This window comes from Macrosteles quadrilineatus, unplaced genomic scaffold, assembly GCF_028750875.1.
Source record: "Macrosteles quadrilineatus isolate MER2022 unplaced genomic scaffold, UCM_ALF_1.0 Scaffold_7__1_contigs__length_78375512, whole genome shotgun sequence".
In the NCBI taxonomy this organism is placed as follows: Eukaryota; Metazoa; Arthropoda; class Insecta; order Hemiptera; family Cicadellidae; genus Macrosteles; species Macrosteles quadrilineatus.
Genome location: NW_026542600.1, coordinates 56887888 through 56905426, shown reverse-complemented (window position 1 = coordinate 56905426; position 17539 = coordinate 56887888). Strand labels below are relative to the sequence as shown.

Here is a 17539-nt window from a genome sequence, read left to right as displayed (position 1 = left end):
ATATATAGTAGCCCTATTTTTCTATTTTTCATATATATATATATATAAGGGAAATTCGCTAAAAATATTAAAATAATGATAAAAAAAACTGCAAAAGTACTCTTATCGATTGTAAAATACATTCTCTGCTCTTTGCTTAGCGCCGACATTCAATAAAGATTTATTATATATATTTTGAGAAAATATGTTGCTCAAAGACGATTTTCAACTTGTCTCCTTGTCTGTTTATATTGCAAACGCCACAAGAACAGACCGTTCCCTAGTTCAAAAACAAACAGCTAACTAACTAACAACAGCTAAGAAAACAAACTGAACTATTTGTGTAGTATTTTGACATTTTGTGAAATAAGAATAGATTAGTTTATTTCTATTTAGCACAATGTTTTTATTTTTGACTTCATTTGTTCTCAAGGTTTTATGATAATTTGGCTTCCTTTAATATCTGGTGAGCTTGTATTTTCTTTCCTCATTCGTAGTTATTTTGAAGTGGAAGAATTAGGTTATGTGGCCCAAATTTAGGTTTTAATAAATTTATGTATTTAAATGAATTAATTTCGCCTACATTATGATTGAATATGCTTACCAATATTTTCAGGTCATGTATTTAAATTTTTAAATCATAAATGCCTTTTTGTAAGCAATATTAGGCCTAATTATAAAACCTTGTAAGCAGGCTAACCTCGCATTTCCAGTAGAACCAATCTTCTTTTATAAAATGTTTAACTACAAATGTTAGCCTCTGTATTTAAATTATATTTTTCCGTATCCTTCAGTTTAATTTGTTTCTAAGAAATACACAGTGTAGGCTTATCATAGTAAATGTGTCAATACGGTAAAATAATGATGCTATCACGCAAAAAGTTAGGCCAAGAACCTATCTAACCCTGTTACGCCTATTTATGAGGAATCACACATATGGAGAAGTTAAGCTATATGTACATGAATCCTTGTGATTTATAAACAGTGGTATAAGCACTATATGGTACTATAGTCTCAATAACTTGCCCGTTTGCAGTTCTAAACTTTTGAATTGGTATATGAGTATATATTGGTGTGAACCTGGCAATAACTCCAGCCATAAGTAGTGCGCGCGGCCAACAAAATTTATTGCTGGCCGTTTTGCGGCAAAATACGTCCGCGAGCAATATTACCGATGATGCCAACAGATAGAGGACACTTTAACGGACACGACAGTATCAATATCATGTACCTGGGGGATAAGTTAAGGGGGGTAAAACCAGCAATAAGTTGTGCGCGCGCCCGAAAAAATCTATTGCTGGCCGTATTGCGGAGAAATACGTCCGCGAGCAATATTACCGATGATGCCAACAGATAGAGGACACTTTAACGGACACGACAGTATCAACATCATGTACCTGGAGGATAAAAAAAGGGGGGTAAAACCAGCAATAAGTAGTGCGCGCTCCCGATAAAATCTATTGCCGGCCGTATTGCGGAAAAATACGTCCGCGAGCAATATTACCGATGATGCCAACAGATAGAGGACACTTTAACGGACACGACAGTATCAACATCATGTACCTGGGGGATAAGTTTAGGGGGGTATAACCAGCAATAAGTAGTGCGCGCGCCGGATAAAATCTATTGCAGGCCGTATTGCGGAAAAATACGTCCGCGAGCAATATTACCGATGATGCCAACAGATAGAGGACACTTTAACGGACACGACAGTATCAATATCATGTACCTGGGGGATAAAATAAAGGGGTTAAAACCAGCAATAAGTAGTGCGCGCGCCGGATAAAATCTATTGCTGGCCGTATTGCGGAGAAATACGTCCGCGAGCAATATTACCGATGATGCCAACAGATAGAGGACACTTGAACGGACACAACAGTATCAACATCATGTACCTGGAGGATAAAATAAGGGGGGTATAACCAGCAATAAGTAGTGCGCGCGCCCGATGAAATCTATTGCTGGCCGTATTGCGGAAAAATACGTCCGCGAGCAATATTACCGATGATGCCAACAGATAGAGGACACTTTAACGGACACGACAGTATCAACATCATGTACCTGGGGGATAAGTTTAGGGGGGTATAACCAGCAATAAGTAGTGCGCGCGCCGGATAAAATCTATTGCAGGCCGTATTGCGGAAAAATACGTCCGCGAGCAATATTACCGATGATGCCAACAGATAGAGGACACTTTAACGGACACGACAGTATCAATATCATGTACCTGGGGGATAAAATAAAGGGGTTAAAACCAGCAATAAGTAGTGCGCGCGCCGGATAAAATCTATTGTTGGCCGTATTGCGGAGAAATACGTCCGCGAGCAATATTACCGATGATGCCAACAGATAGAGGACACTTTTACGGACACGACAGTATCAATATCATGTACCTGGAGGATAAAATAAGGGGGGTAAAACCAGCAATAAGTAGTGCTCGCGGCCAACAAAATTTACCTGGTTTTACCCCCCTTTTTTTATCCTCCAGGTACATGATGTTGATACTGTCGTGTCCGTTAAAGTGTCCTCTATCTGTTGGCATCATCGGTAATATTGCTCGCGGACGTATTTTTCCGCAATACGGCCAGCAATAAATTTCATCCGGCGCGCGCACTACTTATTGCTGGTTATACCCCCCTAAACTTATCCCCCAGGTACATGATGTTGATACTGTCGTGTCCGTTAAAGTGTCCTCTATCTGTTGGCATCATCGGTAATATTGCTCGCGGACGTATTTTTCCGCAATACGGCCAGCAATAGATTTTATCCGGCGCGCGCACTACTTATTGCTGGTTATACCCCCCTAAACTTATCCCCCAGGTACATGATGTTGATACTGTCGTGTCCGTTAAAGTGTCCTCTATCTGTTGACATCATCGGTAATATTGCTCGCGGACGTATTTTTCCGCAATACGGCCAGCAATAGATTTTATCCGGCGCGCGCACTACTTATTGCTGGTTATACCCCCCTAAACTTATCCCCCAGGTACATGATGTTGATACTGTCGTGTCCGTTAAAGTGTCCTCTATCTGTTGGCATCATCGGTAATATTGCTCGCTGACGTATTTTTCCGCAATACGGCCAGCAATAGATTTCATCCGGCGCGCGCACTACTTATTGCTGGTTATACCCCCCTAAACTTATCCCCCAGGTACATGATGTTGATACTGTCGTGTCCGTTAAAGTGTCCTCTATCTGTTGGCATCATCGGTAATATTGCTCGCGGACGTATTTTTCCGCAATACGGCCATCAATAGATTTCATCCGGCGCGCGCACTACTTATTGCTGGTTATACCCCCCTAAACTTATCCCCCAGGTACATGATGTTGATACTGTCGTGTCCGTTAAAGTGTCCTCTATCTGTTGGCATCATCGGTAATATTGCTCGCGGACGTATTTTTCCACAATACGGCCAGCAATAGATTTTATCCGGCGCGCGCACTACTTATTGCTGGTTATACCCCCCTAAACTTATCCCCCAGGTACATGATGTTGATACTGTCGTGTCCGTTAAAGTGTCCTCTATCTGTTGGCATCATCGGTAATATTGCTCGCGGACGTATTTTTCCGCAATACGGCCGGCAATAGATTTTATCGGGCGCGCGCACTACTTATTGCTGGTTTTACCCCCCTTTTTTTATCCTCCAGGTACATGATGTTGATACTGTCGTGTCCGTTAAAGTGTCCTCTATCTGTTGGCATCATCGGTAATATTGCTCGCGGACGTATTTTTCCGCAATACGGCCAGCAATAGATTTTATCCGGCGCGCGCACTACTTATTGCTGGTTTTAACCCCTTTATTTTATCCCCCAGGTACATGATATTGATACTGTCGTGTCCGTTAAAGTGTCCTCTATCTGTTGGCATCATCGGTAATATTGCTCGCGGACGTATTTTTCCGCAATACGGCCGGCAATAGATTTTATCGGGCGCGCGCACTACTTATTGCTGGTTTTACCCCCCTTTTTTTATCCTCCAGGTACATGATGTTGATACTGTCGTGTCCGTTAAAGTGTCCTCTATCTGTTGGCATCATCGGTAATATTGCTCGCGGACGTATTTTTCCGCAATACGGCCAGCAATAGATTTTATCCGGCGCGCGCACTACTTATTGCTGGTTTTAACCCCTTTATTTTATCCCCCAGGTACATGATATTGATACTGTCGTGTCCGTTAAAGTGTCCTCTATCTGTTGGCATCATCGGTAATATTGCTCGCGGACGTATTTTTCCGCAATACGGCCGGCAATAGATATTATCGGGCGCGCGCACTACTTATTGCTGGTTTTACCCCCCTTTTTTTATCCTCCAGGTACATGATGTTGATACTGTCGTGTCCGTTAAAGTGTCCTCTATCTGTTGGCATCATCGGTAATATTGCTCGCGGACGTATTTTTCCGTAATACGGCCAGCAATAGATTTTATCCGGCGCGCGCACTACTTATTGCTGGTTATACCCCCCTAAACTTATCCCCCAGGTACATGATGTTGATACTGTCGTGTCCGTTAAAGTGTCCTCTATCTGTTGGCATCATCGGTAATATTGCTCGCGGACGTATTTTTCCGCAATACGGCCAGCAATAGATTTTATCCGGCGCGCGCACTACTTATTGCTGGTTATACCCCCCTAAACTTATCCCCCAGGTACATGATGTTGATACTGTCGTGTCCGTTAAAGTGTCCTCTATCTGTTGACATCATCGGTAATATTGCTCGCGGACGTATTTTTCCGCAATACGGCCAGCAATAGATTTTATCCGGCGCGCGCACTACTTATTGCTGGTTATACCCCCCTAAACTTATCCCCCAGGTACATGATGTTGATACTGTCGTGTCCGTTAAAGTGTCCTCTATCTGTTGGCATCATCGGTAATATTGCTCGCTGACGTATTTTTCCGCAATACGGCCAGCAATAGATTTCATCCGGCGCGCGCACTACTTATTGCTGGTTATACCCCCCTAAACTTATCCCCCAGGTACATGATGTTGATACTGTCGTGTCCGTTAAAGTGTCCTCTATCTGTTGGCATCATCGGTAATATTGCTCGCGGACGTATTTTTCCGCAATACGGCCATCAATAGATTTCATCCGGCGCGCGCACTACTTATTGCTGGTTATACCCCCCTAAACTTATCCCCCAGGTACATGATGTTGATACTGTCGTGTCCGTTAAAGTGTCCTCTATCTGTTGGCATCATCGGTAATATTGCTCGCGGACGTATTTTTCCACAATACGGCCAGCAATAGATTTTATCCGGCGCGCGCACTACTTATTGCTGGTTATACCCCCCTAAACTTATCCCCCAGGTACATGATGTTGATACTGTCGTGTCCGTTAAAGTGTCCTCTATCTGTTGGCATCATCGGTAATATTGCTCGCGGACGTATTTTTCCGCAATACGGCCAGCAATAGATTTTATCCGGCGCGCGCACTACTTATTGCTGGTTATACCCCCCTAAACGTATCCCCCAGGTACATGATGTTGATACTGTCGTGTCCGTTAAAGTGTCCTCTATCTGTTGGCATCATCGGTAATATTGCTCGCGGACGTATTTTTCCGCAATACGGCCGGCAATAGATTTTATCGGGCGCGCGCACTACTTATTGCTGGTTTTACCCCCCTTTTTTTATCCTCCAGGTACATGATGTTGATACTGTCGTGTCCGTTAAAGTGTCCTCTATCTGTTGGCATCATCGGTAATATTGCTCGCGGACGTATTTTTCCGCAATACGGCCAGCAATAGATTTTATCCGGCGCGCGCACTACTTATTGCTGGTTTTAACCCCTTTATTTTATCCCCCAGGTACATGATATTGATACTGTCGTGTCCGTTAAAGTGTCCTCTATCTGTTGGCATCATCGGTAATATTGCTCGCGGACGTATTTTTCCGCAATACGGCCGGCAATAGATATTATCGGGCGCGCGCACTACTTATTGCTGGTTTTACCCCCCTTTTTTTATCCTCCAGGTACATGATGTTGATACTGTCGTGTCCGTTAAAGTGTCCTCTATCTGTTGGCATCATCGGTAATATTGCTCGCGGACGTATTTTTCCGTAATACGGCCAGCAATAGATTTTATCCGGCGCGCGCACTACTTATTGCTGGTTATACCCCCCTAAACTTATCCCCCAGGTACATGATGTTGATACTGTCGTGTCCGTTAAAGTGTCCTCTATCTGTTGGCATCATCGGTAATATTGCTCGCGGACGTATTTTTCCGCAATACGGCCAGCAATAGATTTTATCCGGCGCGCGCACTACTTATTGCTGGTTATACCCCCCTAAACTTATCCCCCAGGTACATGATGTTGATACTGTCGTGTCCGTTAAAGTGTCCTCTATCTGTTGGCATCATCGGTAATATTGCTCGCGGACGTATTTTTCCGCAATACGGCCAGCAATAGATTTTATCCGGCGCGCGCACTACTTATTGCTGGTTTTAACCCCTTTATTTTATCCCCCAGGTACATGATATTGATACTGTCGTGTCCGTTAAAGTGTCCTCTATCTGTTGGCATTATCGGTAATATTGCTCGCGGACGTATTTTTCCGCAATACGGCCGGCAATAGATTTTATCGGGCGCGCGCACTACTTATTGTTGGTTTTACCCCCCTTTTTTTATCCTCCAGGTACATGATGTTGATACTGTCGTGTCCGTTAAAGTGTCCTCTATCTGTTGGCATCATCGGTAATATTGCTCGCGGACGTATTTTGCCGCAAAACGGCCAGCAATAAATTTTTTTGGCCGCGCGCACTACTTATGGCTGGAGTTATTGCCAGGTTCACACAAGTTGAGTATATTAAGTAATATTTAAGCTTTTATGCCATTATCTAACACCCTTCTTCAGGAACTATTCATCTGTTACTGCTTTGTCAATGACATACAAACACAAATACTTAACGCTACACAAACGATTACAAATGGGAAATGTTAAACTAGTTATAGGCCTATCAATTCATTGTAAGAGCTAACATACTGTGGCTACTAGTAGGAACAGATTGTTGGATTGAAGTCAGTACCCTATTGTAGTGTTCTAGGTACTTTGGTATTAAGTTTATACGGAGGCCACCCTTATACAGCATGCTGCGGCGGTTATGTTAGGTTTGGTTATCATAAATAGAAAGTATGACTAGTTTGGAATTGTTCGATTTATAATTAAAGAAACGAGAAAATTTCTACAAACATATTTATGATAACCCAACCTAACATAATTGCCGAAGCTCACTTAAATATCTGGCCTCCGTATGATACCAAAGTAGCGTGTCCTATTTTCTTCCTTATTAATGGGATGGTCAGGTGAAATGAGTTGCTTCGGTGAAGGAAAGCGCTAAAAGTAACCACACTTGAAGTAGAGTAGCCTATGTCCCTTTAGATTTAGAAAGTAACTTACAGGTATTTATATAGTAGGCCTAAAGTGTCAAAATAGATTTTTAAGAGCTAGGTTATGAAGACAGATTTTACATCATACTACACTGAAACAGGTAAGTTACTTTTCCATCCGTATTGGTAGGCTGGAAAGTTGCCTTGCCTACACACGGAAGAGTAACGTAATTTACTTTTACTGCGCACTGCAGAGTAAAAGCTTTTTACCGTACAATTAGTCAGCTGATAAAATAAACAGGTAATTGCAACGGCCTATTTTATTTTCTGAAATAAAAAAATATTTATGTTATGTCCTAAATAAATTGTTTGAGTTTAAAATGTACTAATATTTCTGTGTAGTATGATGTAAAGTATCGTACATTACTCGTCCGGTGAGCTATACCGTACTCGCACGAAAATCCCACACGAGGCGCATGCATGGTAAAACACCACTTACCTGGTTATTAACGTAAAATAGTAGGAAATAGGATGATTTTAGCTGTGTAGAAAAGAGGAGTGACAGCACAGCCTATTCCAGGAGTCAATGTAAAGTTAAAAGAGATGGAAGATTATAAGGGTACAGTTCCACAGAAAAATTGTGATATAGGTATTATTAGACGAATAACAATAAATATCAATATTTATCCGAAGCAATATATCGATCACAAAATATTGTTTATTTTTTTATTTTATTCATATTAATAAATAAATCTAACAATATTCAACCAAAAACTAATCTAAAAGGATAAAATAAAGAAACGGCTTTGATAATATTTTTATATAGGCCCTACCATATGGTATTAAATTCAATACGATATTAACGTAATATCAAACCAAATAAATATTGATATATTTATTATTATTTATTCGATAATATATACCAGGTTTTCTGCCGAATTGTACCTGATTGTAAAATTTGTCCAACAATTCATAATAAAAAATAAATAACTTCTTAATTGGCATGATACATGTTACATGGAAAGAGGATTGGTGAATGGTAAAGTTAGGATATAACGTTTTTTTATAAACACCCTGTAGGCTATACAGGGTGTCCCGTAACTCTCTGGACACATGTATATAGTGTTAATGCTTAGGTCAAGACAAACACATTTCACCATAGGAAAATGGGTCTGTGGTGCCTAGTTTACCGTCTGTCTGTATTTATGTGTTTTTTTACACATAATAACACATAATAACTCCTAAACGGTTTGAGATAACTTTTAGTGTTGAGAATTTTCAAAAATGTTAATCTTATCAGGACCTATTTCAGTTTAAAATTAAACAAAAAAATCAACAACCTTTTCAAAATGGCGACCATTTAAAATATTTGATGCCAAATTTAACAAAAACCGTTAATTTTACCAAATTATTTTAAGAGACAAAAAAGTTAGTAAAATATATGTAGTTTTCAATAATACCTTACTTGTTAAGAATGGATAAATAATAACAGAGAAATATATGATCTTTTTGTAATGCATGACCACTTTTCTCCATTTAAACAATGCCAATACTCCTTCTGAAACATTGTCTAAATATCTTTACAATCATCTGTAATACGTCAATCAGGAGTTTTAAAACATAACACATGATTGAATCATTTGTTTTAGCAAATTTCCCATATAGGGAATACGCTATTACCGTAGTACTCATTTTAAGACCTGAACCCGGGACCGATTTACTTTTTAGTTTTGAGGTCCCTAGAGGCCAAAAACACCATCCGTTCAAGTTCATATTTTATATATATATAGGCCTATGTGTCCGTTAGCACGATAACTCGAGCAAAAATGATCAGATTTTGATGAAAGTTGGTTTAAAGGTGTAAGGGGGGATAAACTTGAATGAGTTCGCAAACCAGCATGATCTGGCCATGGGAACTGAGTTTTATGGGGGAAAAAATGGTAAAAAACATTGGAAAAAATGATAAAACATTTTTGACCCTTAAAACACAAAATTTCCCAATTTTTCTTTAGACCTTTTTAAAGTGCTTTAAAAAACAAATAACTTAGTATATCAAAGTGTTTTTGTACAATTATTGGTAACGGAGAAAATTCAAAAAAATTGTGAATTTAAAATTTCCATATTATTTTGGAGAATATTGTAAAATGTTGTAGATTGCTTGTTTATGGATATATTTTTAAAAAAATTTGGCAAATTTATTGATTTTATACTAAGCTATAATTATTATACTTAAAACACACTTTACCGTATTAGTTTCCTTGTAAACCTAGGTACTCGTTATTTAAACCTAATGTTGTTTAAATAGATTAATTGAAAATCATTTCAGGCAAATGGAAATTCGCTTGGACGGCAGGTTTGCTGTTGCGGGGGTATTTTTACCCTCCCTGTTGCAGCAAACCTAAGTACTCGTTAAACTAATTCTATTTAAATGGGGAATAAATGTCATATTTTTATGGAGGCATTTTAGTTTAAATCCAATCAGGCAAATGGAAATTCGCTTAGTCTGCAGGTTTGGTGCGGCGGGGGTATTTGTTATTTATAAAAGTATTGTTGTCTGAACATTACTGCAAGTCTTTACTAGTTGCTTACGATTCTTACAACCTAGTTAAAGTAATTATTTATTGTGTTTTTACATTATTAAGTTGGCTGTTTGGTACTGAATATGACCAAAATGAATACTTACACATCAGAGGATACTTCAATCATCTGTTAAGACCCCCTAATGAGTTAGGGTATCTATAATAGCAATGTAAATTCAAGGAATTTTTGAACAGCTGTCATTTTTGGCTTGTTTGTACGTTTGAACTCGGGTTTGCGGCATTGTATGTTACTGTACTAAGAAAGACCTTTAATTTTATGTGCATGTGCATATCCACCTAATTTTAAGATTCTATTCTGACTCCTAGCAGGCCGTCCCCCTAAGGATGTACTGTATCACAATGCGTTAAAATATTTTTAGTTTTTGTATGTTTATTAGTGTGTAAACGCCAGTAGCATTTTCAATGAAGGAATCACAAATGCTTTGAAGGGAAAACAGTACTTTAAACCTTTCAAAATTTGTCAAAAAAAATGTACATATTAGTTATAAGTTTTAATTTAGAATTTGTTTGCTGTTTTTAGAAAGACTCACAGCCGGTAAAATGTAACTCAACCCAGTGAGACAGTGTTACAGAAGAGGAAGTATGTTTTGGTAGTAAAATTATGTCATAATGCTGAAAACTGGCCAGAAGAGGCCAACCACTCCAAATACATCCAAGCCTGAGACGGGAGGAACAAATATAACTAATGATCACTGGCAAAACAGTCTTCAAGTGGTTACAGTAGCCCCTATTGAAGATGGAACACTGAATTTCTCCATCGGTGGAGGATCAGATAGTGGGGAATTTGCCCATATAAGTGATATATCCCAAGGTAAAGTGAACTGTGTGAGTGGAGTGTTGAATGAAAACGACGTCTTACTTGATATTCAAGGACAAAAAGTTGCTGGGTATACCAGAAGAGATACTGTTGCGTGGTTGAATCACTGCTGTAGAAGTGGCAATCCGATAACATTGAAAACCATACCAGCAGGTAAGTTGGCCTGTATACAAATAATAACTATATATAGTTTACCGTAAAGGTAAGAATGTTATAACTTTTATAAAATGATGTCTATCTTGAAACACAAAAATTCTAGCTAAATTGCCAGGTATACTGTTGTTCTGAAAACTCCTGGCTCATTAATAGGCTATATTAAATTAGGTAGGCCCCCCTAACTGGAAATTAAAAGTACGGCCTTGATAAAAATTATCTTATGCAGAATTTGCCAAACCTTTATTAGAGGATTCTTTGCTCCCTCTCCAATTCCATTAATAATGAGTATTATTGTGACCCTGAAATGCAAAAAAATTATGATTACATACTCAAAACTGATGTCAGGATATGTTATCTCAGAGTTGATTTTGGCTTCAATTGGTGACATCACATCCAGGGCCGGAATTTTCATCCTTAGGTAGCATCCCTGTCCTTGTCCAACTTATAACTATTTTGCAGCCCCATGTGTTCTTATTCACACAGTAAATAGTTACATTCAATAGCTCTTTTAAAACCACTATTTGTATAAAAATATATTTACAACCCCTCCCACTGCCTTTATATAAAGTATTTTATTCTTCAGAAATTTTAATCATAAAAGTTTCCAAAATTTTCTTATAGCCTAGGCTAATATGTAACAAAAAATATTTTTCCTACAGTTACCTGACAAAGCGGGCTTTCTTGTACTGATTGTAGCACGCAAAGAAGTTAATTGCTGATTGCTGTATTTACTTACTTTTGCCACACTCTTTTTACTTTTGCTATACTCATTTTTTTGTCACACTCCAGTATTTCAGTCAAAAAAAAAAAAAACAGTGTGCTTTAGGCTTGTAATACGTGTACGCTTGAAAATAAGTTGGCAACACTTAAAGAAACTGCGACTACGATCAGCTGGTGCAGTGTTTCCCATTTCATTTAATGCTTGGAACCTAAAAAGTGTCGTTTAGTTTTTAAAAGACTGATTATTTCTATGCTTTATAGTTGTTTTTCCTATAGAATTTTATTTTTCCTACAGTTCTGTAAGAAAAATAAAATTTGTGTAACACGAGCGCAAATTGCCTTTGCTGCACTCGAGAAAACTTTGAGTAAACATTTCTCTCATGTGCAGCAAAGTTCCACTTCGCACACTAGTTACACAAATTACTATTGTATGGAAATAATAAAAACTATAACTAAAAAATTATTATTACAAAAGAGTACTAAGTTAACACTCCGCACAATATAGTTGACACAAACACGAAGCACCGAAAAAGATTGGTTGGCCGACCCGGAAACGAAGCTTGCCAAAAGTTGAAGTAACACTTGTACAAAACGTGGCAGTCGAACACAACGTTCCCCATGTGAGGCTTAGCTCACTTTGAAGCAAGGTTGTTGTTATGTGAGGCGGACGACATTTCCCGCCCTGTGCACTCAACGTGTTAACTGATTTTTCCTTTTAGAAAAGAGAGCTGTTCGGGTGAATCTATTGTCTATAGCTTAACAAAAGCTCTTTGTAATTATGTAGTCTTTGTATTCTCCTTATAACTAGATTGGTTGTTTAGAACTTTATAAAATGTTAGGCTTGATACCGATGTGTTAGTTTGCATGGCACTTAGAGTTTCCAAGTTTGATTTAGGTCTTGGGGGTCTCAATCTCGTGATCCTAGCCCTGCTTTTGATAGGCTACCTTTATTCCCGGAATCAGCATAGTTTTCTTCTGGATGTGATGTGTTTTGCTATGGCTTACATTATGTGATAATCCATGATTGAAATGTTAATTTTGAAATAATATTGTAAGCCTAGAAAATTGCTACACATACAAATTGTATTATTTATAGGTTATAACAATATGTCTTTTATTCTGTCTATAATTCGTTCAAGACTAGTGCGCTGATTAATTTTACAGTCCCAAATTTCGGCAATTTCGCGCTTTATAAACACGCTGTACATGAACAGAAGTTTCGTTGTTTGAATTCCGTTGTAGTTTACTGATGCAACTGATTGAGCAGTTGATTGAATGAATGAATGAAAACAGTGCTTTCAATAAAGCACTTCAATAACAAAATATTTTCCTTACAAACCTAGGCTTCTCGCAGGAAGCCACAATAACTTACACTAAAACCGTAATGGTTCATAGAACCGTCTACGTGGTTGGCATACACCTTTTTTTTACAGTACACTTTTAATTTAAAACTAAATTAAATTCTGGACTAAAATCAAAAGTAAAAAGTCTGAAATCAAAATGTTTAATTAAAGCAAATGAAACTAAAAAATAAAATAGCTGGCTCACAACCCAGTATATGTTACAGATACATACACACACACATACACACATACATACACATACATATATTAAAACAAATACCCCCACCCTAAAAAAAATCTTGTCTTAAAGTCAGTGAATTTTACCTTGAATCTAATTTTGGAGTAGGCCTATGACAATTTCAAATAATTTTTATACGTTAAATTCGATTATCAATCCCCACCTAAAATACCAAGCTTCTTTTAAATAGGTACCCACCCAACGCGTGCCAATCCCTCCCATTCATAAAACTAAAAAAGTCTTCCCACTCCAATACGTGTTTAGAAAAATACTTCTTTCTTATATGAGACAAAACCGGGCATCTACCTACAAAATGGAAAATGTTTTCGTCATCTTGAAAATTACAAAGGATCAATGGAAATTTTGTTCTAAAATCCAAGGTTTATAATTCAGATGTATTCCCTCAGCTCTTGCCTTGAAAATCCAACGTTGTAAATTCATAATAATATTATCTGAAAGATAAGACCGATGGCAGAGATTTAAGTCAAGTGATCTATAAATGTGGTGATAACGACATTCCAGCGCGGCTTGATTCCAGGCCTGCTTGGTCGCCGTCCTAACTGACTCTACAACTCTTATCAGCTGATTGTGCATTGATCCTAAACATTCAATATTAAAGTCTATGTTAATACCATGCATTTGACCTAAATTCCTCCATTCTCTAGCCCAGGCTACATTTTTAAAAAAAACTTGCTTGGCAAAAAATTTTGTAAGTCTGTTCGCTGGGAGCGACAAAGATTGTATTAAATAACTGACATTTGACATTAAGGTATAACAATACATATTTTCTATTCCTGTCTCTAAATGCAAAATATAATTTGGCACATTCTTTGGAAGGCAAAATATTTTCTTAATAAATAATTTCAAAATTCCCTCAACCTGTTGACTCTCTTTAAAACCCCAAACTTGGCTTCCGTAACACATTATTGATCTTATCAATGAATTAAAAGCGACAGTTATAAACAGTTTTTCTCTTCGCGCTTCAGTTTGTAGACACACAATGTTTGTTAGATTACAAATATTGTCCACCATTGAGTAACCTTTCTGAAACCCTGCTCGACACTCAGTCAGAGTTTGCCGTTCATTGACCCAACTATTTATTCTATTAAAAACAATACCTGCGTATATTTTTGCTACACAATCAATAAAAGAAAGTCCTCTATAATTCTGAACATTATTTAAATCGCCCTTTTTATGCAGTGGAAATATAATAGATTTTTTTGAAACTGTTTGGAACACTTTTTGAGCTAAACATTAAGTAATAAACTTTACACAATTTTTGTAAAAAAGTATCTGAACTGTTTTTATAAAATTCGTACGGAATACCATCGCTTCCGGGTGCTTTGCATTTTTTTGCCGTTTTCAGAACTGCTTTAATTTCACACACATTTATATCGCTATCTAGATAAGGATCTTCAATGTACGGTTCAGCATAAACTACGCTCGATATACATAATTTTGGATTCAACAAATTCCGGAAATGCCTCTCCCATTCATCAGCTCCAATTGAACCTACTACTACGTACGGCTTCCGTAACACATTATTGATCTTATCAATGTATTAAAAGCGAAAACCTTGGAGCTCAACGGGACATTTCCATTGTTAAAAAAATCTCTCCACAACGAATTCATTGCAAATTTTGCAGCTACCTACAGATTTTTCTCGCAAATGACTTTCCCACGACAGTTTTGTAGTTAATAATATCCCCAAATACTTATATTGATTTACCACCTCAATTCGTTTTCCTTTATAAAACCACTTGTCTCTGTCACGTAACCTCCCTCCTTTTCTGAATACCATAATTTTAGATTTATTTAAATTCACTCTTAGGTTCCAAAGATCACAATAACGCTCTAGATTTGCGATCATTTTTTGGAGGGCTGTTGCGGTAGGAGCTAACAATACAAGGTCATCTGCATACAACAATTAATAAAACAATAACTTAACAGTAACTTCGTCCCGTCCTTCTCTGTTATCAGCTCGGTGGTCAGCTGTTCCAGATGAGATAACAGTGTTGAAGAGGGAGTGCGACTTGAATTGTAGTTTATCATTGAGGAGTTATCTCATCTGGAACAGCTGACCACCGAGCTGATAACAGAGAAGGACGGGACGAAGTTACTTAACCCGTGTCCAGTCTACCTACAACCGCTGCCGTGCCGTGTCATGATAGCGCTATCGTGTTATTACGTGTTTAAATGTTTCGTGTTCCGTGTTTTGTTCTATGTGTAATTATTTGATGTTTTTGACAAAAAGCTCCGACGATGTTGCATTGCAACGGCACATGTAAGCTTTGAACAACATTAGTTGAAAAAGACACAATTTTGGACTACTGACGGAGGTAAGCCTATATAAGTCATTATTCGTAGTCCAGGGGCTATCAGAATGAATAATACCATTATTATTGTTGCTGTATGGTCCAGAGGCTACCCATCATGAAACAGTTCTTGCCAGGAGTACAGCGGTCTACTGAGTAAGCACTGGCGTAGCGTTGATTTGAATCGCTTTTTGTCAAGAGCACAAACATGTGCTTTTGTCAGCAGCATATTGAAAAGCTGAATAACAAGTGATGGGTAGGAGTTTAGAGTGTGACTAAGTGAGCAGCGGGGCAGGTTTAGGTCACACGCTCTACACATCCCGTAATCATGCTGCATGCTCCTAGTCGTGAAGGATGGCTCGTTTTCATTTAGGAGAGCTTAGATATTAAGCACATAATGGCTATGTATGGTCAGGATACCAAGCTGCTTGAAAATCGGCCGACAATGGTAAGTTGTACTCGAAGATGTTATTATTCGTACAATATTATTATTGTTCTTTTGTAGCAGCAATAGACTTTGGTTGGCGGGGCTATGTCCCCAAATTCAGATTCACTCACCTTAGTCCAGTTTTTCAAAAAGTTAGTGGGAGTTAGATCAGCAAGGTCGTCAAGTGGTTTACTGTATCAGAGGTATGTTGGAGATTAAGTCATCTGCTAGGCTAGAAAAATAATCGTTGAAGTCATCTGGCGACGATGGGGATGCCGGAGCATGACTGGAGGGTCTGTGTTGGTTTATTATGTCCCACGCAGCTTTGCAGGAATTGTGGGAGTTCAGAATAGCTTGAGCATTAGAGGGTTTTATGGCAGTTTTAACTTAGGAGATGTAATCTTTTTTTTTTGGGTGAGTGAGAATTATTTGGTTTTTAAAGCAGGGTCATGGTCCGAGTTGTAGTGGTCATACACATAATATATAAAACCAGTGAGGCCAAACAATTTATAAATACAACTCAAACGGTCTTACAAACACTGTTTGGATGTAACATAATACTTTACTTTTTTCTGCATATTTATAATTTCTTTCCTTGTTATAATTGTGTAGCTTGTCTGTTTCATCAATCAAATCTGTTGTTTTATGCAGCTTTTACCCAGACAATTTCCATATTCCTCAACCTTAGGAGTCCTAAAAGTTTATTTTTTATTTTTATCTGTGATTGAACTGTTTTCATCTTGAATTTCCCATATGAAGAATAAGCTATTGCTATTACCGTAGTTTCATGGTAAGACCTACACCCGGGACCGATTTTCTTTTTCACTTTGATGTCCCCAGAGGCCAAAAACACCATCCGTTCAAATTCAAATATACAGTTTGTAAATTAAGTATGGAAACAAATCTGTATTTTTAAAACCGAAATATATAAATATATTCTGTTGATGGCATTGATTGTTAACAAAGGTTCTGCAATCTTTTACATCAAAAATATTTTTCAACCGGTTGGGGGGTTAGGGGTGACTTATTTTTTGCAAATAACAACCCCTATTGTAGTGACCGCTCATTTTGGGTTTGTCAAAAGAAACATTCCAAAATTTTATTTATGTGAAAAAGGACCCATTCCACCAATTCAAAATTTGGAATACCGTACCTGTCATTTTGGCTAGGGGTGAGATATCTATCTCCGGTTTGCATCATTGTATTTCTTTTTAAAAACCCTTCAAAATGATGGGTCACTCAATAGGGATTGCTATTTGGAAAGATGAGTCACCCCTACCCCTACACTTTTAGGGTGGTTAAAAAAATATTTTTGAAGTAAAATATCACGAAAATCTTTGTTAACAATCAATGCCGCAAACAGAATATTTCTATAATTTTGGGTCAAAACATACAGACTTGTTTCTATATTTATGAAATTGGTGCTTATCACATAAATCAAATTTTGGAATACCTACCATTTTGGCTAGGGGTAAGATATCTACCTCGAGTTTGCATTATTGTATTTCTCTTGACAAACCCTTCGAAATGAGTGGTCACTCAATAGGGGTTTCTATTTGAAAAAAAAGTCAACCCCTACCCCAAATCCAATTAGAGGGGTTAAAAATATTTTTA

The 17539-nt window shown here is 38.0% G+C and overlaps 1 protein-coding gene across 1 annotated transcript in view; it reads left to right on the top strand.

Moving 5' to 3' along the window:
* The first annotated feature begins 288 nt into the window (after nucleotides 1–288).
* LOC128999018 (membrane-associated guanylate kinase, WW and PDZ domain-containing protein 2-like) overlaps nucleotides 289–17539 on the top strand; it is a 34304-nt gene continuing 17053 nt past the window's right edge. Inside the window, exons 1-2 of the mRNA XM_054425374.1 lie at nucleotides 289–445; nucleotides 10430–10879. Coding sequence (XP_054281349.1) covers nucleotides 10519–10879 — 361 coding nt within the window. The 5' untranslated portion in view covers nucleotides 289–445; nucleotides 10430–10518. The remainder of the gene's footprint in view (nucleotides 446–10429; nucleotides 10880–17539) is intronic.